This window comes from Gavia stellata, chromosome 28 (assembly GCF_030936135.1).
Source record: "Gavia stellata isolate bGavSte3 chromosome 28, bGavSte3.hap2, whole genome shotgun sequence".
Taxonomy (NCBI): domain Eukaryota; kingdom Metazoa; phylum Chordata; class Aves; order Gaviiformes; family Gaviidae; genus Gavia; species Gavia stellata.
In genome coordinates this window covers 6089013-6116425 of record NC_082621.1, presented here as the reverse complement: position 1 = coordinate 6116425, position 27413 = coordinate 6089013, and the positions used below count along the sequence as shown (strand labels likewise).

General features: G+C 42.4%; 1 protein-coding gene across 1 annotated transcript in view; it reads right to left on the bottom strand.

The window, feature by feature from the left end:
• The window catches only part of NSF (N-ethylmaleimide sensitive factor, vesicle fusing ATPase), an 85913-nt gene that overhangs the window by 43265 nt on the left and 15235 nt on the right, over positions 1 to 27413 (bottom strand). The window contains exons 3-8 of the mRNA XM_059830621.1: positions 21517 to 21616; positions 18715 to 18754; positions 14469 to 14635; positions 13836 to 13943; positions 13128 to 13203; positions 6631 to 6786 (exon numbers count right to left, since the gene is read on the bottom strand). Coding sequence (XP_059686604.1) covers positions 6631 to 6786; positions 13128 to 13203; positions 13836 to 13943; positions 14469 to 14635; positions 18715 to 18754; positions 21517 to 21616 — 647 coding nt within the window. The remainder of the gene's footprint in view (positions 1 to 6630; positions 6787 to 13127; positions 13204 to 13835; positions 13944 to 14468; positions 14636 to 18714; positions 18755 to 21516; positions 21617 to 27413) is intronic.

Below are 27413 nucleotides of genomic sequence, written 5' to 3'. Positions count from 1 at the left end.
TTGTTGTTTTATTGCTGAGTCACTCAGTCTTGGAACATCCTTCTGCAGAACCACAGAACAGTTGAGGATGGAAGGGACGTCTGGAGATCATCTTGTCCAACCCCGCTGTGCAAAGCAGGTTCACCTAAAGCAGGTTGCCCAGTTCCTCAGCCACTCCTCCCAGTTTTGTGTCATCTGCAGACTTGCTAAGGGTGCACTCCATCCCATCATCCAGGTCATTAATGAAGAGGTTAAACACCACTGGTGCCTAGCCTCCGTATGGGCTTTCTGCTGCTGATCACAACTCTTTGAGCCCAGCAGTTGAGCCGGTTTCCAGTCCACCGTGCTGCCTGCTTACCTAGTCCATCTTCCACCACTTTTTCTACGAGACTGTTATAGGAGACAGTGTTGAGAGCCTTACTACCTTTGAGATGAACATCCACAGCTCTCCCCTCATCCCATGAGCTAGTCATCTCATTGTAGAATGCTATCAGGTTGGTTAAACACAATTTCTACTTCATAAATCTGTGATGACCACTCCTGGTCAACTTCTCATCCTTCATTTGTCTGGAAATGGTCTCCATACTTAGTTGCTCCATCACCTTCCAAGAGACTGAGAGTGAGGTGGACAGGCCTGTAATACCTGGCTTCTCCTGCTTGCCCTTCTGGGAGATAGGAGTGTCACTTGTGTTCTTCGAGCCCTCAGAACTTCTCCTGACCACAATAATCTTTCAAAGAGAATTGAGAGTGGCCTCGCAATGACGTGGGCCAGCTTCCACAGCACTCATGGGTGCATCCATCAGACACCAACTGCAATTCAGTCTTCAGCTTAGATTCATTTCAACAGCTTTCTTTTCCAACTCATTCATGAACACACTGAGCAGCAGAGGACTCTGTGACTCTCCTCCACGGTGAGTGCGGACCAGCTACTCCTACTATTGTTCCCTCAATGATTTATCCAGCCACACACGACCTCTCCTCATGTTATTAGCTTCTTCACTTCCTTCAAGTCTCTATAATATGGGGGATGCTTGGGTGGCCTGAAGTCAATGTCTATGGTTTTAAGAAGGTGAGGGAAAAGACAGATGTCAGAGACTTCTTAGCTGTCGTCCTCAAAGAAAGTGCACACAGAAGCCTTTTTAGATATATGGAGGAAGCGTTAAGTGACCAGATTCAGCCTCACTGGCCACAGGGAACCATGTGCTTCAGAGTGAGGAGTGAACTTCATTTTATAATCACATTAGGAAGAGAAGACCCAGGAAAGAATTGGTCCACTTCTCCATAAAGAAGAAAAGCTAACAGAATTGCCAAGTTCAAACTGCTAAATACTTTTTTTTTTTTTTTTTTTACACAAATGAAGACTTCATGTGTTATGTGGCAGCCAATATTAGTATCAGTGACAAATGGGCAAGAATAGGAAATAGGAGTAGGAAAAGAACAAGAGACAGCCCACAAGAGTATTAGATATTTGCAGATTACCTGGACATGAACTTCACCCAAGGGCACTGAGAGTGGGTGAAATCATCTCAAAGTCACTGAGAACTTGGGACAGGATGGGTGAGACACTGGGGGAAAGAAAGTGAATGTCATCCATAATGTTATAAAGGGAAAAGAAAGGGAGCCACAGGGTTGGACTAAATCAAGACATCCCTTTCAACCTCAACTATTTTCTGATTATCACTAACTTAATTACTGGAAAAATCTGGTACAATGTCTTTTTAAGCAGGTAGAAGAAAACAACAATACAAGAAATAGCCCAAAGGAATTTATTAGATCAGTCTGAGACAACTTCGCACTAGCAAAGGGTAGGAGGTCACACACAGAGGGTTTGAGAAAACAAGTAAAGCAATAGATGGAGATTTAGACTTTCATAAAGATATAAATAGGTCTTACGTATCTTCGTAAACATGTAGGAAAAACACAGGCTGAATGAAGTTAAAGGTAGATGAGAAATGGATGGAAAAAAACCCACAAACTTTAAAGCATGACGAGAAAGGATCCATCCTAGATTTACTGGTATGCGGTGCTTTTATTAATAGCCTGGAAGATGGAACAGAATGCACCTACTAAATCTGCACCTTACAATGCCAAGATCTACAAATACACTGACAGGCAGGATTAAATTCATTTAAAACCAATGTAATTTGATGCACAAGTTTCCACACTGGGGTAGGAATAACTAACTGCATGTTGCAAAACAAAAAAATCATCATATTGAAGATTATAAACAGGCACTTACACTGAGACACAGACAAAACCTGCCAATTGTCCTGGAATTGATTAGCACCTCAGTTACCAGGCCCTGTTTTGGTCATCACACTTCTAAGCAGTGAAGAATGACCAAGGGAAGAAAAACAACAATGATCGGGGATCTAGAGGTTATGACTATTAGAAATGATTTAAGAATCTGAGATCTAGCCTTGAAAATACTGAAAAGAAACACCAACAGACAAGTATGTAAAAGCCTTGTCCAAAAACATAAAAGAAATAAACAATATATGATGAACTGCTGCAACACTGGAAAAATTTTGACTGTAAAGATGTTCTAAGCAGTGGAATAGGCTGCCTTGAGAGGTTCTGGCACTTCTGTCACCTCAGTTACAGGTTAGACATGCCTGACACTGATGTTTCATTAAAATTATCCTATTTCAAGAACAGACTGGATGAGAACCTTTCCATTATTATTCTTCTCTTATAGTATCTGAGTACTTCAAGAACATTAATACATTAATTTTTAAGATACATTAAAAGACAAGCCTCCACTTCACAGGCAGAATCCAAGAAAGAAAACAATATCTGAGTATCTGCTAATTTGAATGTTCATCTTGTGTTTTGTTAATACTTCACTTTTCTATAGTGAGCTGTACTTCAAAAATACAGAGCACTGAAATCAATTGATCCCAAGAGGTCAGAGCACAAGTTAAGATGATTACCAGGAAACAGAAATCAACCTGGAAAAGTCTGATTTAACCTTCTTATTGATGGTAACAGGAGAGGATGGGGAATTTGGGTTCCATTTCAATCCCTCAAAAAGAATGTGATCTGTAACACCAAACATTTCTATACCTGTTACTAAACAGTAACAACGACATGTACATACAGAATCTGCTTTTTCAGCAGCCTCTATGATGAGTAATGTGCCACATAAGTCATAAAAATCACTTCCCTACTGAAAGTCAAGATGGTGTTTCAATGCATGGAGACACTAGAGTGTTCTTTAAAAAACAAAACCAGAGTTCAGTACTAGCATTTTTGTTTTCAGGTCTGAGAAACACTTCTCATTTTTGTTGAAATTTACAGCTCCAGGCACCAAATATCATATATAATATTTATCAAATAAAATGAGAAGCTTTAGCTTGAGCAAGAGGGTGCTCTGAACTGCAACGAAGAGTAACCAAAACCAGTTTGCAGTTCACCATGAAGTTGCATCGTTTTACTATGAGCGGGACGTCACAGAGATCCAGAGCTTGAAAAGGAGGTTGATTCCCTAGAAACATGGCTTTTGCAGGGCTGTCCTTCAGAAAGAAAGTGACTGTTATCTTACCTCCATCCATGCCCTTTAAGTGTAAAGTTCCTTCCTTAGAAGAATCATTCGTACAACAGTGAGGCCTCAGGGATGGCACTAAAAAGGAGTGCCCCTTTTGTTTCAAGACACCTTCCTCAATCCTCATCCAGATAAGAATTTATTTCCATTTGTCAGTCACAAGATTATTAAGAATCAAGCGTTAGGTGGGAAGATAACAGCATTGCCAATATTCGTAATGCTAAAGAATCTCCAGTAAATGACTACAAAACTGTAGCCTTAAAAGCAATCAGCTTAAACTGATGAAGGTCCCATTGTGGCTCAAAAGTGACCTTACCCCTACTGCCCACTGCCCCCAGTAGGCATATAGCTATGTCACATCAAGCCAACCAAGGAGCTGATCCAGCTGAATGCTAACGCTATAATTTTTTATTTTTTGTAGTAGTAGTAGTTTTTGCTTCCAATTGTATTAGCTCTCTACAGAGCCATAAAAGCCCAAAGCTACCACAGTAGAGGTGGTAGATACGCGTACGAGAAAAGCGTTGGGTAGGGAAAAGTAAAATTGCCCCTTCCCAGGGCAGCAGGGAGCTATGGCAAAGTTTAATGACCAGCTGAAGTTGATCTAAGATTTCTTTTCTTGGATAAACCAAGGATTGTAGCATCAGAGTAGTATTTACACCCTTGGATAATATGGTTAACTAACATTGATTTATATGCTCCAAACCCAGAACATTCCTTGGAAGTTAGATAAACCACACACAAATTGCAAGCAATTTTTGAACGGTCTATACAGCGTCTATGTAGTTACGGGACAGAAATATTTATTGCATTTGGCATGGAAGTTGCAGTCTGTGAGCACTGGGCAAAAAACAGAAATGGGTGAGCACTAGAGCACCAGATAGCAAGCAAATTCTTTCTTTTCCTTTCCCAATAAATTATATACAAAGGTGAACAGCTGTCACACTGACATTTCAGATCTGAAATATAGTTAAGAGCAAGTTATAACTAAGGCAAAGAAAATGAATGTCAGAAAGTTTTGTTTTTTCAAATTTCAGATAAGCTCTTTAGCCCTAGGGTTAATCAGAGAGCTAGAGAGCTCTATTTGGAGTCTAACTTCTTACCAGAAAAACATTTCTTTGTGTAGTATGTGCGTAAACACGCACAAGTAAGGGTATATGTATTTATATAAATAATATGGCACACCTTTAATTCATTGCCCAGGGTAATCAAAATACTAGTGGTCCTTCAGAGAATCTTTTTCTTCCTGTATTGAGCAACACCAATTAACAAGAGGAACGATCTGAGCAGCATACCCTGCAAAGCAGCTCCACAACCTCACCCCGAAGTCAGAAAGGTTTCTGACCTTCTCCAGAGGTACCTGTTGGAGATGCAGGTCCTCCACGGCAAAGTTAGCTGCTGCATATTGTTACCAAAAAGTGCCCAGCTGTCGGGTTAATTCAGCTAATGATAGTATCAAGGGAATGTAATTGTAGTCTGACACATGACTGCTTAACATGCTGCCAGCTTGCATGCAGTCAGGGGAGTTGAATAGGTGAAGCTACAGCAAAACGAAAACAAGCTCTAATTATCTCTAGTCTACTGATAGATTTCTCATCACAGTCCAGTGACACTGATGAGAATTCCCAAAGTCTAAATCTTTTACCTTCACATATGGTCACAGCTAAGGACTCTGCACTGCAGCCATGAATATATATGATAGTTGCTTCAAAAGGTAAAAATATTTCAAGTAAGGGATGCCAGTCCATCCAAAGGCCAGCTGTCAGCAACACTTCTGAACTGGACATAAACAGAGCGTCTAGGTAAAAGCTTTTATTTCCATAGCCAACACCATTTCTCTCATTTCCTCTCTCTGCAGAGCAGCTAAATATTTAACAAATTTAAGCATTTGATATTCTCAAGCAGAGGCAGAGAAGTTATGACTTGCTCACAGCCGCAAAAACCAAAAGAACCAAGATCAGGCCCCAGAAGGCCTTCGCTACCAGATCGATATGAAGTAAAAAGGCAGAAGAGAGAATCATGCACTAATTGGATTTAGCCTACAGGGTTTCTTCAGTGTTTCTCCGTAAGTGTTCAAATCACTAAGAAAAGACATAACGGACCTCACAGCGAAGTTTACTTTAAGATCAATTCCACAAGCACTGGAAACAGACACATTTTACACAGCCACATGCAAACAGGACATATCTTCTGATGAAAACCTGTTTTGTAATCAAAATCTTGATTGCTTCATTTGTGGGGAGAGGGAAGGTGGATCAAGAAATATAAACATACACAGAAATTAAACAGCTATGGATTCCAAGTTTAAATATGAACCCACAGAGATTATATTCAGAGAACGAGGACCAGCTATAACATCCCCAGCCATTTTATGTGACAAAATAAGATATCTGCAGCTGCGTATTGCTTACTAAAAACTAAAACCAGTACCATTTATCTGCCTGCCAGCACATGTTTACAAAGTAATGGGACTGCCTTTCCTTCTCCCGACCCAAAAAAAAAAAGTTATATTTAGAATCTGTGCTTTTATTTCACAAACTCCAAGACGTGCCATGGCCTGTGCATCCTCTCCAGCATTTCAAATCTGACCAAACATAGATCACACAAGATACTCTATTTATTGGGCTAACACTGTGAGAAGGACATAGGGTTATAGTGCAACTGCCAGGACAACAGATATTTAATATATAAGGCAGGATCATTAAGACAGAATTTCCTTTGACCTATATAGACAGCCCATTGCCAGTAAGTCAGGAATAGGAGAATTTAGTTTCACTACTATGAATAAACGAAGCATTCAAAGGAATAGGGAGCATTTGAGTTCCAACAGAAAAGTATTCAGTTAAATCCTGTACCTCATTCATTCAGACATTTCATGTCCAGTGTCGAGTATTGCTGTTGTTTCTTTGTCTCCCCTCTCTAGCCAAGTAACAAGAGTGTGAAAGACATTCAGGAGCAACAGGAGAAGAAAAGGCTTTGTTAGTCTATTAGATCCCTAAGCAACTGCCATGCTATAGCATCAAAAGGTTGTTAGTTGATATCCAGTCTTTACAAAGCAGAAACAGGCCTGCATCTTGTATGCCAGCCATCCTTCTCTGGATCATACTCACCCATTTGCTCCACAATTTCAGGTGGAAAAACTCGAGAAGCAAAAGCTCGTCGGAAAATATCTGAGAATTCTTTGTCAAGGCCCCCAATGCCCATTTTCTCAAAATTCCAGTCTGGGTTGATGATTGACTGGCGGTTCTCCTTGGTCTTTGATTTACCTGCAAAAAAAAAGAAATCATTTCAAACATGCAGCACAGCGGAATTACAGCAAACAAAGTACAAACACCAGAACAGTTCTACCAGGTCAGACCCATGTCCAGCTAACTTGATGTTCGGTTTCAAATGTTAGCCAGGAGGACGCACTATGACAAGGATGCAAGGGCAGTCAGAGACTCAGCTTACTTAGTGAACTATTTTCCCAGCCTTCCAACCATCCTATTCAGGGATTTCTCAAGCCGGGTGTTGCTCCTACGTATTTAAGAATCCACAGCATATTCCTCTGCCACACATTTACCGAGGTCCCCTTGGACCCATGTAAACTTAGTACCCAGACTGCCCTACAGCATCTACCTCACCATGTGTGCTGCTGGCTGCACAACCAAACATCTCCTTTCATGTGTCTGAGCCAGCTCCTACCAGCTTCATTTCATGTCGCCCAAGTCTTATACCTGAAGACACAATAAATAGTATCAGTATCCACTCTCTTTCAGGCTACCTGGGATGACATTAGGCTTGTCCTGTACCCTCCTCACTCGTACCTTTTCCAGGCAGAGCAGCCCTCACTTGTTCTTCCTTCCTTACGCAGCAGCTGCTCCACACTTGAGCACCCTTGCTCTCCTCTCAGTCTTCTCTATTTCTACTACATCCTTTGACAGACTGGCAGACTACAGCTGCATGCACTGTGGCTAGTTTGTATCTTAAATACAGGTACAAAATTATGCTCTGCTTCATTCATATTCCTTTATTAATAATGTGTAATAATTCTTAACAACCATGCTTAAGAATTCTTAACAGGGCTCAGGCTGCTACTGAGCATGGGTCCAGCATTTCCTTGAAACTATCATACCTGGGATCTTGGCCCAAAACAGCAATCATTTCTGACCAGTTAGAAGTGTTCTTCCTCCAAAGCATCCCTTTACGTTTATTTAAATCGAATTTCCTCTGCCAATTTTTTTCTTAGTCACTGAGCTCCATAAGACCAAGTTTTGTCACCTCATTACTCAGTCTTTTTTCCAGTTCATTCAATAATTATACAAAGGCCCCAGCAGAGATTCATGCTGAACTCCACTGGCACCGGCTATTTACTTCTACTCTGTCATACTCATCCACTCATGCAAGGACCTTGTCCCTTACAGATCCCTGTTTAGTTTCTTTTTAAAGAAACTTCAACAAGGAACTTGGTTGGAAGACCTTTAACAAGCAGCAGATTATGTCAGCCCTTTTCCCCATGCTTTTTGATTCCTGTAATGAACTCCAGTGGGAACATGAAGTAGGACTGCCATTACAGAAGACAGACTGACCCTTCCCAGTGTATCATCTCTATACAGGTATCCACTAATTTGATTCTTTATTACAGTTTCTGTAGGTTTTTTTCTGTACAGATTTCAGGTTCAAAGATCTGTAGCTCTCCAGACCTTCTCTGGAATCCTTTTAAAAACAGCACATACATCATCTTCCAGTCCTCAGATACCAGAGCAATTTTAAGCAAGGTTACACAAAACAATTATGAGGTCAGCTACCTCCTTTACAACTCAGAAGAATAAAAGCCCATCTTGGCAAACCACCACAGTTCATTTTGTCTGTTTGTTTCACTACCTCTTCCAGAGCTATTTCAAGTTCAGCGAGATCCCCTAAGCACAGGCTTTGTAGTCTCCATGCAACAGTGTAACCACCCTCCTTTCCCTTTTCACAGAATCACAGAATCACTTCGGTTGGAAAAGACCTGTAAGATCATCAAGTCCAACCATCAACCCAACCCAACCATGACCCCCGATGCCACGTCTACATGTTTTTTGAACACCTCCAGGGATGGTGACTCTACCACCTCCCTGGGCAGCCTCTTCCAATGCTTCACCATTCTCTCAGGAAAGACATTTTTCCTGATATCCAGCCTGAACCTCCCCTGGCACAACTTGAGGCCATTTCCTCTTGTCCTATCACTTGTCACTTGGGAGAAGAGACCAACACCCACCTCCCCACAACCCCCTTTCAGGCAGTCGTAGAGAGCGATGAGGTCTCCCCTCAGCCTCCTCTTCTCCAGACTGAACAACCCCAGCTCCCTCAGCCGCTCCTCATCAGACTTGTGCTCCAGACCCCTCACCAGCTCCGTCGCCCTTCCCTGGACACGCTCCAGCACCTCAGTGTCCTTCTTGGAGTGAGGGGCCCAAAACTGAACACAGCATTCGAGGTGCGGCCTCACCAGCGCCGAGTACAGGGGCACCATCACCTCCCTGCTCCTGCTGGCCACACCATTTCTGATACAAGCCAGGATGCCGTTGGCCTTCTTGGTCACCTGGGCACACTGCTGGTTCATATACAGACGGCTGTCGATCAACACGCCCAGGTCGTCTTCTGCAGGGCAGCTTTCCAGCCACTCCTCCCCAAGCCTGTAGCGTTGCATGGGGTTGTTGTGACCCAAGTGCAGGACCCAGCACTTGGCCTTGTTGAACCTCATCCAACTGGCCTCAGCCCATCCATCCAGCCTGTCCAGATCCCTCTGCAGAGCCTTCCTACCCTCCAGCAGATCAACACTCCCACCCAACTTGGTGTCATCCGCAAACTTACTGAGGGAGCACTCAATCCCCTCATCCAGATCATCGATAAAGATATTAAACAAGACCGGCCCCAAAACTGAGCCCCGGGGAACTCTGCTTGTGACCAGCCGCCAACTGGATTTCACTCCATTCACCACGACTCTCTGGGCTCAGCCGTCCAGCCAGTTTTTTTACCCAGTGAAGAGTGCACCTGTCTAAGCTATGTGGTTTGCGTGTGGTTTTGTGATAAACCACACAAGTTTTAGTCTTACAGAGCTCCTTACTTCGTTTCCAGAGAAGCTTTAAAGTACTTGGGGCATTTAGGAGGTAGACAATAAGGATAAATGCTCCTATAAGTATACTGCTGAGATGCTCTCAAATCCATATAGTCTCACCTTAAGTTTATTCAAGTGTATTTATAAACAATCACTGACACTCTTATCAGTTAGGTCGACGCTTCCAAATGGCTTTCAGTAACATTACTTTGCTTAGCTACCAGAGAAACCAGCAGTAATATAAAAAAACAGGGAGAAAGCAAAGACTGAAGATTATCCTTAATTCATGCAGAAATTGGATATCTTTTATTTGCTTAGATTTACACGGTGCTTTACAGGACTGGCCCTGGGGACCATTATCTTACCTAAAAAGCCAGTCCTAGCAAACCGCAACTGTGCATTTTCTGATTTGTTCCATAACCTCTTCTAGAGATACTTCAAGTTTAGCTGGATAATGAGTTAGCATCTAGAAGTCCCGTACATACACTAAATAAGTTCTGTGTTAGCTGAATTGGACTGATATTGATCTTGGTCTTAACACAGCTGGAATCAATACTTCAATTCCAAGAGCAGCAAAATAAACAAATAAGAACATGCCTCTAACTAACACATCAGGGACAACACGGTAGAATGTATAACATATAGCACTAAAACATAGTACCATGCGGGGCAGCAGTAAGCATTTGAGTCACTGATCACTCTGTATTTATTATCTCGTTGCTCCACTACATTTTTTAGATCAGACTGCTCAGCCCGGGATGTTCCTCTTCCTGCAGAGCTTAGCCTACACCCCCCCCTCCTGGCTGCACCTGATCACAATAAAATTCTTGCAGATTGAATTAAAACACCATCCACTGGTTTTATAACACACGATTTTATGCTAAGTAGAAGAAATAGAATTGGCTTTTTCTTTTTTAATGATCATAATTCTTTTCTATTGAAAACCATAAAGGCCCTTTGTTGAAGGCAGTGCTCAGTGACACATGCTTTACTTCTATCTCCTCTCTCAGAATTTAATTATTCACAACTTTACAATTCTCCAGAGACTAACAAAGCACATTAAGTAGCTCTGCCTCAGATCAATGAGGAGATTAAATAAAGCACCAATCTGACAGAAGTAAATTGAGGCATAAGCAACTCTTTTGTCTTGTCTGCAGGCAATGAAATTGAATCACGGTGAAGGATTCCTATTTCCAATCAATCAGCTCTCCCACAGGACCACTCTTCACACCTATACATGCTAGGAGGAAGATCACAGGTCATTATATGGCTTTGAATATTAACCAAGTAACATATCACTGCTTGCTCTCATGCAATAAATTGGATTATGTTAATACTCACCTCAAGCTGTCCTATCAAAACACAGTAAAAACTAAATAGGCTGTAATCATGTAATCACAGGTATGAACTAATTGTCCATGCAAACTTCATTTGGTGCTCTTAAAACCTGTATCCTTGTTAATATGCTTAATTAGAGTCATCTACAATTCAGCCCACGGACCTCTGGGGGGGTTTTTTCAGTACAGATGACTGGCTATACCTTCAGATAAAAACAACCACATAAGATGCGAGGTATGTGGTTACACAACAGCCTCATGTCCCATTTTTTGGAGCGTCTGTAGCACATTAAGCAGACAACTACAGAACATGAAGTCACAGCCTCGCATTTGAGGGAAGATGGCACTTCAGGGCAGCATCAAAACTCAGCCTCTGCCACAAGCTCCTGCAATGCTGAATGAGTTGAATTCTACTTTCCTAAGCAGCTACTACCCTCATACGTTTTATTTCTGTAACAAATACTCAAAGTACTGAGCATTCACAGTCAAGCAGAGCTGAGCTTTGAAGCCTACTACAAAAATAATAAGTAATAAAACTCTAAGTACTCTAAAACTAAGTACTCGACTGATTGCTCATCTAAGCTGGCCAGGTTCACCGAACCCCCACATACAGCAGCCTTCACCTGCCACTTCTTATCTGTGGAAAAGCAGCAGCAAAAGGAGAAGTTTTCTTAGCTCACAGGCTCCAGGAACAGGGAACAAAATAGGAAAGGAAAATAAGAAAAAAAAAAAAATATTAGAGTGTCTGTTCAAGTACAGGACTTGAATGACACCCAGAATGTAATGCCTAGAGCCATATTACCAGCAAGGGAGGTATTTGCAACTGTAGGCTTGCTAAGTATCGTCCACTTCGTAACACTGATAAGAAAAGGAAGAGCCATACTAACACAGTATGTATCTGTTCTGCAGGACAGCCACCATGGTCCCAGGGCACACACAAAGCCAACTGCAGGGAAGGGGCCCTCACTGCCCACTTTGTGGGCCAGGTCCCCATCATTCGAGCTGGTGGCAATATGGGAACACACCAGATTCCTCCCTAGCCCTACACCAGTTTCTTTCTAAATGAATGTGTGGAGGACACATCCATTATTCCCTGGTTCATAGTTCATAGTTTTGTTAATAATCTTGCTGTGTAAACAGTTAATATGAACTCACACAATGAACCCACTGTGCTGTGTTTTGCAGCTGTCTTCAGTTTCTGAAGAGCGGGACTTTGAGAAGTCAAGAAAATTGAAGTGCTCTTCAGAAGCTGTCCTCTCTCCTTGAAAAAGAGATCTCATTAGAGATGGGATTTTCGTAAGTTTTGCACTGACTTTGAAATTTTGGCTACGCATTCAAAAAAGTTCTCAATCTCCTATTTCCCTGCTGTTTTAATTAAATTTAATTCAAGAGGTGTTGGCTTGTTGGTGTCCCTGAAAATATCATTCTCTGATGTTTAAAGAGTTAAAATATTTCAACTAGTTGCTGACTTTTGCTGAAGCTACTGTTCCACAGTGCCTTTCTAATCTAGGCCTAGGAGTCCAGAGTGCTTAAGTTAACTTAAGGGAGGTGGTGGAGTCACCATCGCTGGAGGCGTTCAAAAAATGTGTAGATGTGGCATTGCGGGACATGGTTTAGGGGGCATGGTGGTGTTGGGTTGATGGTCGGACTTGATGATCTTACAGGTCTTTTCCAACCTTAATGATTCTGCGATTCTGTAATTCTGTAACTTCTCTACTCATCTAACTCGATTTGTTATTGTCAGAATCTCTCAAAGTCACACTCACCTTTTCTCCTCCTAGCTGTGTCTGCATATTTTAGATACACCATGGCAATAAGCATGGTATAGAGACCCACAAAACTGCTCTAGTACATTGGTCAGTTTTGGAGCTTCGTTTGGGGAGGAGTGACTTTTACAGAGCCCCTGTTCGGAAGCAGCAAAGCCTGCTGGAGGGATGGTGTCTTCTCAGTGCAGTGGTTTTCAAGAGAGCCCTGAGCATCTACAATCTGCTTTCTAAAGGGTGTGACAGGTTCCTAAGCGATCAAATCCAGCCATCTGCTAGTTTAAACAGCAGACATTTTGAGATGCAGTTTTCAATGGATTAGGTCAACTGATGTAACCAGAAAAACAAACCTTGAGGCATACAAGTCTTTGAGGCCTGAAAAGCAGCAAATTTCAAGCATTATTTATCTCTTCGGATACAGTGGCACTTACCGATCAGATTCAGAGAGGAGTTCTCAGCTTTTTCAAAGGCAACTTGACTGTTTCCAAGAACCAAACCAACCTCAATCTGCAAAAGGGAAGGAAACAAATAATTACATTAAGCTATTAGGCCCAACTTCAGATTGCTCCTTAGGTATCTCCAAGAACACCTCAGAGGGCAAGAAAGAGCAGCAAAAGCTCCACTACAAAAGTCATTGGGAAGAATGTGAAATACCAACACCTCCTCTAAAACTAACATCACTGAATGAAGAAGTTCATCAAGTATAATAAATTGGCTTCTTAAAGTTATTTGTTTAGTTCAAACCCAACTATTTTATTTCAGCAAGATCTAGCAAGTAAAGAAGAAAATAAAATCATGTCCTTTCTACAGAAGGAAAAATTAAAACTGGACACATCTGGAAGACAAAGAGGCTCAAAAGAGGATGTTTCCATGAATTAGTACATGAAGACCAAAAGATATTCTTGTATCTTCCCCAGCTCTGCAATTTAGTGGGTGCAACTCTAAGCTCCCAACTACACAAGCACAGGAGACTGCATTAAATTGAAAACAATGCTTCTTATCTTCCAAGGAAAAAAAAGCAGCCAGATGAAACAAATGTGCAACTTCTCCAAATGCAAGCAATCTAATTCCTCCTTGTAGTGAGATCTGATGAGTACTTGAAGTCCCTAGGGAATGAACGTGAATTCCTGTGAGCCTACCTTCTGCTTCTTGCTTGCTCCAGACTCTCCTTTGAGAATGCTGGGGTCCATAGCTTCCATGTCCTTTACCAACAGGCCAAAAAGTTTGTCATTAAATCTGAACACAAGCTGTGGAAAGAAAAAAACAGAAGGGGATTTTAACTCATTAAAAAGCTAATAAGGATTTTGACAAGGCTACTAAGATTTGAAGAGATAGAGGCCTGAAGACTACATACTCTTATCCTGTAAAGGTCTGTTACTCTTAAGTTCAGTACACCAGATCAAAAGTAGCAGAAGATGAAGTCAAGTGGAAAAATTCAAAGAAAAATTCTCCTTCCAAGAAAAGGTTCTCGTTCACCCCCTTTTCTCCCCAGCTAAATGTTCTATATCATCTCTTGAAAGTTTCCTCTCACTTTAAATATTAGTGTTAGGCAAGGAGAACAATTTAGCTCAAACCTTTTTGATCTTTCACGTTTCAGTTTGACAAGGATATCTCAAAAATAGTGCTAGAGTAACGAGAGACGTAATGAATATTACAAGAAGTAGGTCCATCCTATAGAAAAGCATTCCTCAGTATTTTACATCACTGTAGTACAAGCATGCACATGTTACTTAAAAACATTTTAGCCTTAAAAGTCAAAACAGACCCCACACCTGCTGGCCTACTGAGAAGGCTTGGCTGTTGAACTGCTGGATGAATTCAGCAGCCATCTTGTCTGTGTCATAGGGGTTGGAGTCAATGTTCTTCTTCTGCAGAAAATCTATCTCAACTGTCATTGTGCCAATACACTGCTTAGCCTTGTCGAAAGTGTATAAGGAAACTGTTAAAAAAAAAAAGAAACAGCAGATTTCAGAACAGCAAGGTCCCCCCACAATATACTGAACATGCTATAAGTTTGGCAATACACTTCTTCCATTCAGAATGAGTACTTAATAAAATTTAATATATTATTTCCGATAGAGACCCTTATTTCTCTTACATCCATGTTCTACTACAAGATCAAAAATACAGCAAATGTATCTCCACAGAAAATCCCTGCATTTTTTTAAAAACTTGAATAGTGTCCTTTAAAACAGCTCAAACACCATGCAAGCTTTGGGGGATGAGGACAATTAAAGCAAATTCACACATGCTGCAGTACCACGACAGCTATATCTACATCTAAGGGTCTGGAGGACATATCTTCAGAAAGGCCAAAAGCAAGCATTAAGAGTAGTCTTGCCCAAAAAAGCAATGACAAGAGGTCATAACCAGTTTTCTGTAGCAACAGATTGACTAGCTCTTCTCCAGATTAGGTAGCAGAAAGACAGATTACCTGCTAATTCAAGCAGAGTAATATCTATCAGGGTTCTATAGCCCAGAAGGAAGCATCAACTACCCTTCCTCTCTGACACAGAGGAAATAGTCCCTACTCCAGAGGTGCACTTGGGCCTATCCTAAAATGCCCCAGGGTACCTTCAGTGATGCCAAATCAGTTGAATGACCCTTGAAAGGGGGCAGAAAGCAAAGTGGCATGGAAGGCACTTCACAGTCATTGCCAACTGCACCTAATCACCAGAGGTCTCAAGTTACATGTCAAAACAAGAGGCCACTTACGACTGTTGCTGCTGGCGGAAAGAGGATAGAAAGGAAAGCAGAGCATGGTCCACAACTTCAGGGCAACTGCCTCAGCACAACTGATCAGAAGGACAGGATCTCACAAAGCAGACAGTCCTAATAACTCACAAACCAGACTGCAGCAAAGGGCAGAAGCGGATGTTTCTCCAGAAGACTGAGGAACATTAAAGGTTTGCTTTGAATCTAGAGAAGAAAGTCTTGTTTGATACAGAAGTCCCAGCTAAGGATAAAGCAGTAGGAGGTGAATAAGGGAAAAGTACTTTACGCATAACCTACTATTTCCTATCAAGCCTCTTGGCAGTAGAATGGTTCCAGAATAAACTTGCAGACTCCTGGGAAGACGTGATGTCAAAGTAAGCATCCACCATGCTATATGATACATGATTCAGTCAAGTTGAGAATAAAGAGAGCCTGCCTCTTGCTTAAGTTGTTACCAGAAGACACATAAGTCATCATAGTATGCACATTTAATGTCCTTCCTGGCATAAGAACAGGCCACCTAGAAATGAGCTGTCAAAGAAAGATCTTCCAGGAAATAGAGATAAAGAAGAAACACTAAACTACTTCCTGAATTGAGGTATATCTACTCTGTATACAATTAGTTCTTTCAGAAAGGGATATGGCTGCAGGCTTATCACGTAAGTCATAGCTAATGAAGGAGGGACTTCGGTCCTGCAAGGGCACAATAGGAGTTCTTCTTACCTTACAGGTCACTTCAGGGCAGTTATTTCCTTTTACTCGCCTAATCTCAGGGCTTTGTCAAACAAAAGCTTCCAGAAAGAATATCAGTCCCTGGATCTGGTCACATCACAGAACTGAGGTGTCAACTGAATACGAGTAGTCCTTACATCAAGGACTGAATGCTGGGGATGTCTGGTACAGAGAATAACAGTAATGCAGCACTGGAGATACAGTCCAGTAAGCAATATACAGCACCAGCTTCAAAACGTAACGTCCTAGAAACAGAGGAGGAGGCTGAGAAGACCTAAGTGACCTCCCGGTGCTGAGAGTGCAGCTGAGGCAGCCAGCCCCAGGTGCGCATCTCCGCCTGTAACATGGGAGCTGATGAAGCTGAATCGCACTGAAGGCAAGACAACCGCACCCACTCAAGGCACTCAGCCTTTCCATAAAGGGAAAATTCCACGATTCACTCACATGGAAAGCCTTTACTACAGCATTAGGGGCTCAATGGGGCTCAGCTTCACTGTACCACTAAGAAGTGGACTACATTTAAAACTGACATTTAAAGCATAGTTTTCACATTATTAGGGGAACAAGACAAACAGAGAGCCCTGGTAAATCACTAGCATTACGAATACTTCTCCCTATCTGTAGAATAGCTTTACAAATCCTTTATACTCAGCAGGGAGTCATATGACATTTAGTCACACTGCATAAAATTACTGCACTATTTTTCTTAATACATGTTCCCACATAGTTGGTAAGTTTATAGCAAGGTCTAGTACAAGTACAATCACAAACCTGCTCTAACAGCTAATCACGCTATTAGTGTTTCTTTCCCCAAATAACTTTAGCACTAAAAAGCATTTATCTGTAAGCCAGCTGGCACATGTTACTGATCAGCAACCAAACAAGGGTGAAAACCAAATTAATTTATGGGTCTTTCTCCCTCATTATAGGTTATTCTTCAGTTTAAAAAGCAAAACAAAATCAGCTAGCAAAAATAAATGGCTTCCAAGCAAGATCTGTAAGGCACTTAGTTGTGTAGAGGCAAACAGACCCACTCTAGCTCGTCACTACAAAAAGAGATCCATAAAGACATCAGACTTCACACTCAAGTACATGACAAGTACAAGACTTCACACTCCATGCCCATGGACTTGCTGAGACCAAAGAATCTTGGAAAACAGCCAAGGAGCAAGCTTCCCTAACAGCACCTCACATCCACAGCTGTACCACTCCTCAGTCTAGGTCCTCCTTACGTTTTGACACATGATGCAGTCATCAGCTCTGCCTGCAATCCTCAAATGAGAGGAGAATTCCCTGGAATCACTGTAAATACCTCAAATGGCAAAACAGTGGCCTAATGAACAGGTTGCTCCACATCAACAACCCTGAGCCAGCCAGCCATTAGAACAGGCTTCATCACAATAACCTTGTCAAAGAAAAGGATGAGATGGCTGCCCCCCAGGAGCACACAAGTAATTCACAGAATCATTAAGGTTGGAAAAGGCCTGTAAGATCATCAAGTCCAATCATCAACCTAACATCACCATGCCCACTAAATCATGTCCCGCAATGCCACATCCACACGTTCCTTGAACACCTCCAGTGATGGTGACTCCACCACCTCCCTGGGCAGCCTCTTCCAATGCTTCACCACTCTCTCAGGAAAGACATTTTTCCTAATATCCAGCCTGAACCTCCCCTGATGCAACTTGAGGCCATCTCCTCTTTCCTGATGGTCGAAAGAACGGAGATGATCCATCACCTTGATGGGCTGTTGCAAAGAACTTGGAGACTCTCGATTAACAACAGCCGCTGCCAGGAGTTTGGTCAATACTCCAGAAGCCTCAGACAGAGCAAACAGCAGCACCTAGAACTTACAGTGATGCCAATTGTTCATAAACCAGAGGTAACGGTGACAGACAGCACGAATAAATGAAAGATAGAGCATTCAAGCTGAGAGACGCAAATCAGTCTCCTCTTTGAACATTGGCAAAGGCTTGTCAGGCTCAATTAAGACTTGAAATTGGAATACAAATCTTCAATTTGCACAAACTCGAGATGACATCCCTTTCCCTTCATCATACTGCAGAATATTCTAGTCAGTTATTGGTGAAAACATCACTGCTACTCACAAAGCTCATCACTCCAGCTGTCCAGAGCACACCGCTGGCTTTTGGCAACTGTTAGCACTAAAACTTCCCCATTCTCAATACTTAAATTTAGATGCCAAGAATATTCTCAATGACAACAGCTGTTTTCTGGTCATAAGTGTTCTCCAAAGCCCCAAGAACAGACTATCCAGGACATGTTAAATGTTCACATCTGCATGTGGGCACTGATGTCCCATACAGAGCTACGCTGATATACTAGCAGACATCTGAAGATAACAATCAAAATAGTCCTCCAGGTTTTGAAAATGTTGAGAGACAGAAAGCCTGGAGATATGAGAGCAACTCCCTTTCACTAACGAGGGCCTCACATTACCCGAAGAAGGGCTGAAGATCTGAAATTTTCCAATTCAGTTTCACTTCAGTATGGAAACACGGAATTCAGCTTTTACAAACATATGTCATGATCATGCTGCTGACTTACCATCTATCTCTTGTCCAATGGAAAGTCCAGCCCATTTTCTCTGTAAAAACAAGACAAAAACTTCAGAAAGCCTGTCCTTCAGTGGAACAAATGCCCACTCGAAGTCAGCACCCTCACTCAGAAAGGCAGGCTCCCCCATGAGAACCTTAACAAGCAGCAAAAAAGGGTAGAATGCGATCTTACAAAGAGCCCCAAATTAACAAGTCAAAACCATGAAATCATTTCTATTAATAATTCTATTTTCTGACCTCAGGAGGTTGTTCTGTCCAACCTTCTTTATGTTTTTGGTCACCCCACCGTCTCAGAGGCAGAAGTTCTCGTACTGGATAGGGCTTTTGGTCATCCTGCTCATTTTCTACCAAAGCTCAGGTGCTGATCACACAAGAGGCAGTGCAACAGGCAAGAAAGGCTGATACATACTCCATCATCATTTTAAAAGCTTACACAAATATACTAGTTGCAGGAAATAGTTGTAACGTGCTTTAAGTTATAAAATTACCTAAAACGAAACTTGTTCAGATAACTAGTAAGAATGGAAGTGTTCAAATCCTTTAGGGCCCTTCAAATTCCTCTAAAAAGATTTGTGCAGCACAGAACTGCATGAGAAGTGAGAAATGGTTCAATAATTATGTGACACGAAAATCTACAACCTTTACTATGCCAGAAGCTCTGTCTTGATAATTGCAAAAATGGTACTTTTCCAATGGCCCTTGTGCTACAGATTGGCTAGTGTGTATTTACAGTCCACATCTCAGGCTATGCAGTGCTCACAGTTTCTCAAATATCTAAGCCTTAGAGAGGCATGAATCACAAAAATATAGAAGTATCATTACACAAGGCTCTGGTAAAATTGCATTTGAAATGCTGTACTGTATGGTCATTTATGTTTGACTTTTTATCTGGAAGGAACAAGTCTGGGAGATGAAATACAATGACCTTTTTTTAAAAATGAAAATTTCCCCCTATACGCCTCTCCAATATGTTCATGGTTCAAGCTTAAGGGAAGAATTCCCTTGGCATAACAGAGATCAACCTGTTAGAAACCAAAGCCCAGAGCAGGAAGTCTTATGCATACTTACTGGTATTCCCAAGAAGGTGAAAACAAATGATGTTTCCGTATTTAATCTCACGCTTCATAGCCTCCACTGTTTACCTGCAAGGCCAGGAATAATTCTCCCCCTCCCCCTGACACTCCAGTTCTTCAGCAACAAGTATCCTAAACTCACCTTCACCTGAAATACCAGGCACTGGTGACCACCAGTGCAAGAATGGTGGGCAGGCACACTGGTACTCCCACAAACACTGGGCTGTGCTCAAACCCTCCAGATTAAGCCTTTCACCAAATTTCAGGACAGGAAGGAAAGCTGCACAAGTTCTGCTAGAAAGGTTAGTTAGGATCTTCTCTGTGGCAAGAGATATAGCTCAATTCCTATGCTCATTTGAGTGTTTTCTGCCAAGAAGTTTGTCATCACTGCATGGCCCTTCATCTTTTGGGCTCTGCAGTATATGAAATTTTTCATGGCTTTTGGTATTTATACCTAAGAGTTAAGATTATTACAGAACAAAGGTGGTCAAGAACTTTATGTGCGTAATGAATGCACAACAGACTTTCTTGGAGGTCTTAGAGCCTAAGTGCACATTACATGACCCTCCATGAATACATGAGGTAAACACACATTTTGTGTAACGCTAGTTGCAATTATCCAAGGCTAAGGAAATACTGGAAATTAAATCCTAACACCAGGAATACTCAAATAAAACATACCTATACCAGCAGCTGTAACACTTGCTACCACAGTCACTTTTTAGGGGTAAGCAACCTACCTCATTCCTTAGCAGAAGAGCTCTCCCAGCTCTACAAATAACTACTGGAATATATAAAAAAAAAAATCAACCCTAGACCATAAATGCATCTACTTTAACCCTGCAATACGGACATCTTCTACTGATAACTGTTTTTCGGTTTGGGCATCACAAATCATAACTAGACATATGGTTAACATAACATCTTCACCCACTCATCCGGACAAATCTGAATTTGAACAAGACATGAAAAAGCAAAAAGAAGTTTTGGGGCCTATGCCAAGTCATCTGGTGAGGAAAAAAATTTTGTGTTTGCAGCATAGAGACCCAATTTCTAGGCCAGTTACTAGCAGGAAAATATAATAGCATTAAGTCAGTGACTATCATTGTTGCAGTTTTACGTTACGTGACTCACTGTGTAAGCTAGTTAAAGGCTACAAGATTAATTTTTCTATTCAGAAGTTAATTGTATCAATTACTTATTATAACCATCATTTAACATGTGATAACTTGACTTAATTAAGAAAGAGGAGACAAGTTAAATCTATTTTATGCATTACATTGCACTTTTCATGTAGAAATACTAACAATGACTGAATATAGTCAATAAAATTTCCTGCAGGTCTTTAAAAGAGCAACACATCAAAGAAAACCCTTTAAAGTCAAGGGAAACTGGGAAACAGTAGAAATTCACAAAGAACAGCAGACATTGCTTAGGCTTTTCTTTTTGAAATAGTTTCCGGTGTTTTTTTAAAAGGTTGAATTACACCTTTTCTAGTATTTTTATCCCACCATGCACTAAAAATAGATCGAAGTAATATAAGCAAGTTTGCTTCTGCTATAGCAAAAGTCTCCTTGAATTTTTGCTGCCAGAAATCAAATTTGTAGCATACTTCTATGCAGACATCCCCCTCCAATTAGAATGGTTATCTTCAATCCTGATCTCAAAAGATATTTTACTTATTCTATAGCAAAACACTAAGTCAAACCATATAGTACCTGGGGCAAGCTGAACGCGATGCTGCCAGGAACGACTGAGGAATGGGTTCTCAGCGTGAAAATGTATTTGTGGTTGGGAGAAGTCTTCACAACAACATGTCTAGAAGAGAGAACAGTATTTTACTTCAATATATACCGAGGACAATTTTGCATTGCTCCCAGTGCTGTGGGAATTCAAAAGAAACAAGCCAGCTTATATCTGGTCCTGTAAAGGAAAAAAAAAAAGCTTTAGACCTACACCATGATGTAGGCACACAGCAGTCTTTCACAGGAGTCCACCACCTTCAGTGATATAACATGATCTCAAAGCCCAACTGCAAGACATTGTACTAATAATTACCATTTACATTCCCTCACCAGTAGCCCTTTACTTCAAGAACTGCACTACACAAATGTGAAAGGACCAAAGTATAACCACAAAGACCAAAGCTGCTATGTCTAAAAATCAACACTGGTTCCACATCTCAAGCATCTAACACCAAAGCATCAATATTTTACCCCATGTTGTGGTTTAAGCCCAGCAGGCAACTAAGCACCACACAGCCGCTCGCTCACTCCCCCCCGCCCCAGCAGGATGGGGGAGAGAATAGGAAAAGTAAAAGGGAGAAAGCTCGTGGGTTGAGATAAGAACAGTTTAATAAGCAAAATGAAATAGTAATAATAATAATAATAAAATTGTAATTAAAAGGAAAATAACAACAACAAACAAGAAAGGCAAGTGATGCAAATGAAAACAATTGCTCACCACCCTTTGACCGATGCCCAGCCCAAGCAGCGGTCCCCCGGCCAGCTTTCCCCCTAGTTTATATACTGAGCATGACATCATATGGTATGGAATATCCCTTTGGTCAGATGTGGTCAGCTGTCCCGGCTGTGTCCCCTCCCAACTTCATGTGCACCCCCAGCCTACTTGCTGGTGGGGTGGTGTGAGAAGCAGAAAAGGCCTTGACTCTGTGTAAGCACTGCTCAGCAGTAACTAAAACATCCCTGTGTATCAACACTGTTTTCAGCACAAATCCAAAACGTAGCCCCATACTAGCTACTATGAAGAAAATTAACTCTGTCCCAGCCAAAACCAGCATACCCCAGCTGTGATTTCAACAAGAAATAGATGCAAAGCCTATACAAGATCTTAGAATACGGTTTAGAAGTTTGATCACAGAAAAAAATGGAAGGAATTTCTGTACAAAAAGTAAAATCACATTAGGCGCCGACACTGTCCCTCCTGTTTGCTAGTGACCAACAGATCTTGAACTCAGACAGCACTTGAAGACCAGGAACACTGTTATAAAAACAGAACAATACAAATAGTCAGGAGCAGACATAGCAGCAGCAATTGCATGTGCCTGTCTGTCACCCTCAGACGCTAAGCTGTCAGGAACAGAGATACTCAAAAGCTGCTTATAGTTATCCGCAGACTATGCCTGATAGCTCTTATCATGTGATAGGCAGACTACTTTTTGGCATAAGAAAGCAAAACAAAAGGAAGATGGGATTTGTGTGCGCTGGTGGCAGGGGCGATGGCGGAATCAGGTTCCCCCTCATCATCATCTTCACTACTGCCTGTACTTTTAACTACCTACAGGGTACATGAGGTCACCAACTTATGTGACCTGTAGTGTTCCCCTCTCATCCATGGTCAGAAACCAAGGGCCAGATGAACTATGCTAACAGCCAAGGCCCACGCTCCTCGCCATCCTCCCTCCCTGGCAGTGAATCCACTATGTGCACATATGCTCTGTATATTTTCATTTGCATATGCACAGTGAATCCAGCACCATCCAAAGGCAGATCTGCTGCGCACATATACATTGGCTACATCATGTATGCTTAACAGCTTCAGCCACATGGTAGGAAAGAACATATGGCCCTTTGAGACAAGAGGAAATGTGTGGCCTGCATAGCCAAAAACACAAGACATCACTAGCCTTAGTCCAAACAGACAGGGAAGCTTGCAAAACCTTTCCAGGAACTGCTAGCGCTTGATGGCATAGCAGGGTAAGAAAGCATTTTAAATATACCACACGGTGATACATTCCTTCTCTGTCAGGTGGACCACTGATTTGACTCTTCACTGGTTCTGGCTCTAAATCACCCATTAGCTGCCCAGCACCCTTCCTTTTCCATCTCCTTCTGCCCCAGGTGTAAATCCAGAAACCTGTTGTAGGTGGTATGGTTCCCTATAAATCTTACAGAGGGAGAGCAAGACATTTACTGGTGCTTCATGGTGATCAGGGAAGGTTTCTGAGGACTGGGAGAAAGTAGATGTCATTCCTACCTTCAAGAAGGACAAGAAAGAGGATCCAAGGAACTACAGCCTGGCCAGCCTCACCTTAGTCCCTGGGAAAGTGATGGAGCAACTAATCCTGGAAGCCAAACATATTGAAGGACAAGAAAGTGACTGGGAGTAGTCAGCATGGATTTACACAGGAAAATCATGCCTGAACAATATGATAGCCTTCTAGGATGAAATGGCGAGCTCTGAGAATGAAGGGAGAGCAGTGGATAATGTTTATCTCAACATTAGCAATGCTTTCTACACTGCCTTGCACAACAATCCTTATAGACAAACTGATGAAACATGGACTAGGTAAGCAGGCAGCGCAGTGGATTGAAAACTGTCTGAACCACTGGGCTCGGAGGGTTGTGATCAGCAGCATGAAGTCCAGCTTCAGGCAGCTCACTAGTGGTGTACCTACACCAGATGTCCCTACTGGGGCCAAAAATATTTAAATTAATGACCAGGATGATGGGACAGAGTGTACCCTTAGCCAGTCTGCAGATCACACCTGCTGATTGTGCTGCCATTCAGAAGGATTTTGACAGGGTGGAGATACGGGCTGACACAAATCAGGAAAATGCGAAGTCCTCCACCTGGGGAGGAATAATCCCATGCACTGGTAGAGGCTGAGGGCCAACTGGCTGGAAAGTGGCTTTGCAGAAAAAGACCTGGGATCCTGGTGGACAACAAGTTGAACATGAGCCAGCAACATGGCCCTCAGCAAAGATGGCCAACAACATCTCTGGCTGCATTAGGAAGAGCGTTGCCAGCAGGCCAAGGGAGATGATCCTTCCCAGAATGAATGTTGCTCCAAGGACTGTTTCATTTCAAATTGAGTAGCTGATAAAATAGAGAAACTGTCCAGGAAGCAGGGACTGAAATCAGGAGGTTTCCTGCACAGAGTGTATCAGCCTGAGTAATTCAAATTAATATCAATACACAACCAACTGGAAAGCAAGGTATTATGTTGCAGAGTGTTAGACAAACATGCCTGTAGGCAAAATACAAGTTCCAGCTATGACACTGGAATACCTCACCAAGAATACACTTGATGACAAATAACACCCTACTAGAAGCAGCGCATCAGACAGTAAAAGACACAAGATTAAAGCTTCTTAAGACTGAGATGGATCCTGAGCAGTGCACTAAGTTTGGCTCGAAACACAACAGTGACTTCAACATGTACAGATTCAGGATCTCTGCAGGAAGGTTTCACTTCAAAGAAGCAAAATGCAAGCAAATGAGGATACCCGGTAAAAATACCAGGGCGAGGGGAGTGTTGACACTGGCTGGACACCAGGGTCCCACCAAAGCTGCTCTATCACTCCCCTTCCTCAGCTGGACAGGGAAGAGGAAAATACAACAAAAAGCTCGTGGGTTGAGATAAGGACAGTGAGAGATCACTCACCAATTACTGTCACAGGCAAAACAGACTCAACTTGGGGAAAAAAATAAATTTAATTTATTACCATTCAAATCAGAGTAGGATAATGAGAAATAAAACCAATTCTTAAAAAACCCTTCCCCTCACCCATCCCTTCCTCCTGGGCTCAACTTCAGTCCCGAATTCTCTGCCTCCTCCCATCCAGCGGCGCAGAGGGACAGGGAATGGGGCTTGCCGTTAATTCATCACTCGTTGTTTCTGCTGCTTCTTCCTCCTCCAGGGGAGGACTCCTCACCCCTGCTCCAGCGTGGGGTCCCTCCCATGGGAGACAGTTGTCCACAAACTTCTCCAACGTGGGTCCTTCCCATGGGCTGCAGTTCTTCACGTACTGCTCCAGTGTGGGTCCGTTCCATGGGGTGCAGTCCTTCAGGAACAGACTGCTCCAGCATGGGTCCCCTGTGGGGTCACAAGTCCTGCCAGCAAACCTGCTCCAGCGTGGTCTCCTCTCTCCACGGGTCCAACATGTCCTCCCAGGAGCCTGCTCCAGCACAGACTACCCACGGGGTCACAGCCTCCTTCTGGCACCCACCTGCTCTGGCATGGGGTCCTCCACGGGCTGCAAGTGGATATCTGCTCCACCGTGGACCTCCATGGGCTGCAGAGGCACAGCCTGCCCCACCATGGTCTTCACCACAGGCTGCAGGGGAATCTCTGCTCCAGCACCTGGAGCACCTCCTCCCCCCCCTTCTTCACTGACCTTGGTGTCTGCAGGGTTGTTTCTCTCACAAATTCTCAACTCCTCTCTTCTCCAGCTGCTGCTGTACAGTTGTTTTTCCCCCTTCTTAAATATGTTATCCCAGAGGTGCTACCACCATCACTGATGGTCTGGGCCTTGGCCAGCAGCAGGTCCATCTTGGAGCCAGTTGGCATTGGCTCTATCGGACACAGGGGAAGCTTCTAGCAGCTTCTCACAGAAGCCACCCCTATAGCCCCCCCGCTATCGAAAGCTGGTCATGCAAGCCCAATACAGGGGGATACAAATTAAAATTACTGTATTGGAGCATACCATTCACCAAAAACATTTCCAGCAGAGCAGAAAGATAGCAGAGCCTGACAGCAAGCAACTGGATACCAGGAAGAAAAAAAGAGGAAAAAAAAAAAGAAAAAAAAAAAATCAGCTTTCTGAAAGAAATCTCTAGCCAAGTGAGAAGATTAGGAAAGGTCAAATACTGACAGGTTCTTTGAGAAAAATCTGCAAAAGGCACAGGAAAAACCATGTTTCTTCTCAAAGACAGCAGGAGCAGGCAGTCTACAACAGGCTGTAAGCAACATAAGTATTAAGAATGTTCAAAGTAAGGCAATAGCAAGAAAAACTAAATGCATTTCCCTACATTGGTGTTCACCAGGAAGGAGCTCGGGAGAGCTCATGGAGACACATGGGGGAAATCTCAACCTCATTAACAGCTTCTGCTTATAAATGAACAAAAGGAACAATGAGTCACCAGGGCCAGATATCTCCCAAGAGCTCTAACAGATGAAACTGCTGCTCTAATTCATGTGCAAAGCCTTGCCTAAACCAATCAGCACCAAAACATGGCTGTGATCCCAATTCTTAAGAAGAGCTCCAGACCAGGCCCAGGAAACTGTTGGTTGGTAAGTCTGCTAGCCAGGCTGAGCAAACCAACAAAAACTACAATAGATAATATTAACCTTTGTGTCCATTAGTTTTTATGTTCGTAATGAAAAAGCATAGCTTTTTTAAGGGAGTGGATAACTTACACACCTATGCAAAGATGCCAGTAAGCATCTGAACAATATGGGCAGATATTCCTCTGCTGCATGTTTGGAAACCCCTGTAAATTATTCAGCAAGGATCCTCAAGGGCTCCTCAGATAACTAAACTGACATGAGATAAGAGGGATGGTCTTCCCATGTAAAAGGTAGGAATAAAAGGTAAAAATAATCAGCCAGTTCTCAACATAAAAAAAAAATTGCCATTGAGATAACCTGCCCTGGCTTCCTCCCAGACTCTTGTCCTCTTCACTGCCTGGTGTTTTCAGCACTTGTTTCTCTCTCCAAAATACATCAGGAATCCTCAAGATAGAAGTGTGTCACAGGAACTTAAGACGGTGCAACTTATGAAACCAACACAGTACTGTAATAATGCATTGCGTCCCATGAACTCATGCATCACAAAATGGTGACTCACGCTTGTCCAACTTGCAGGATGCG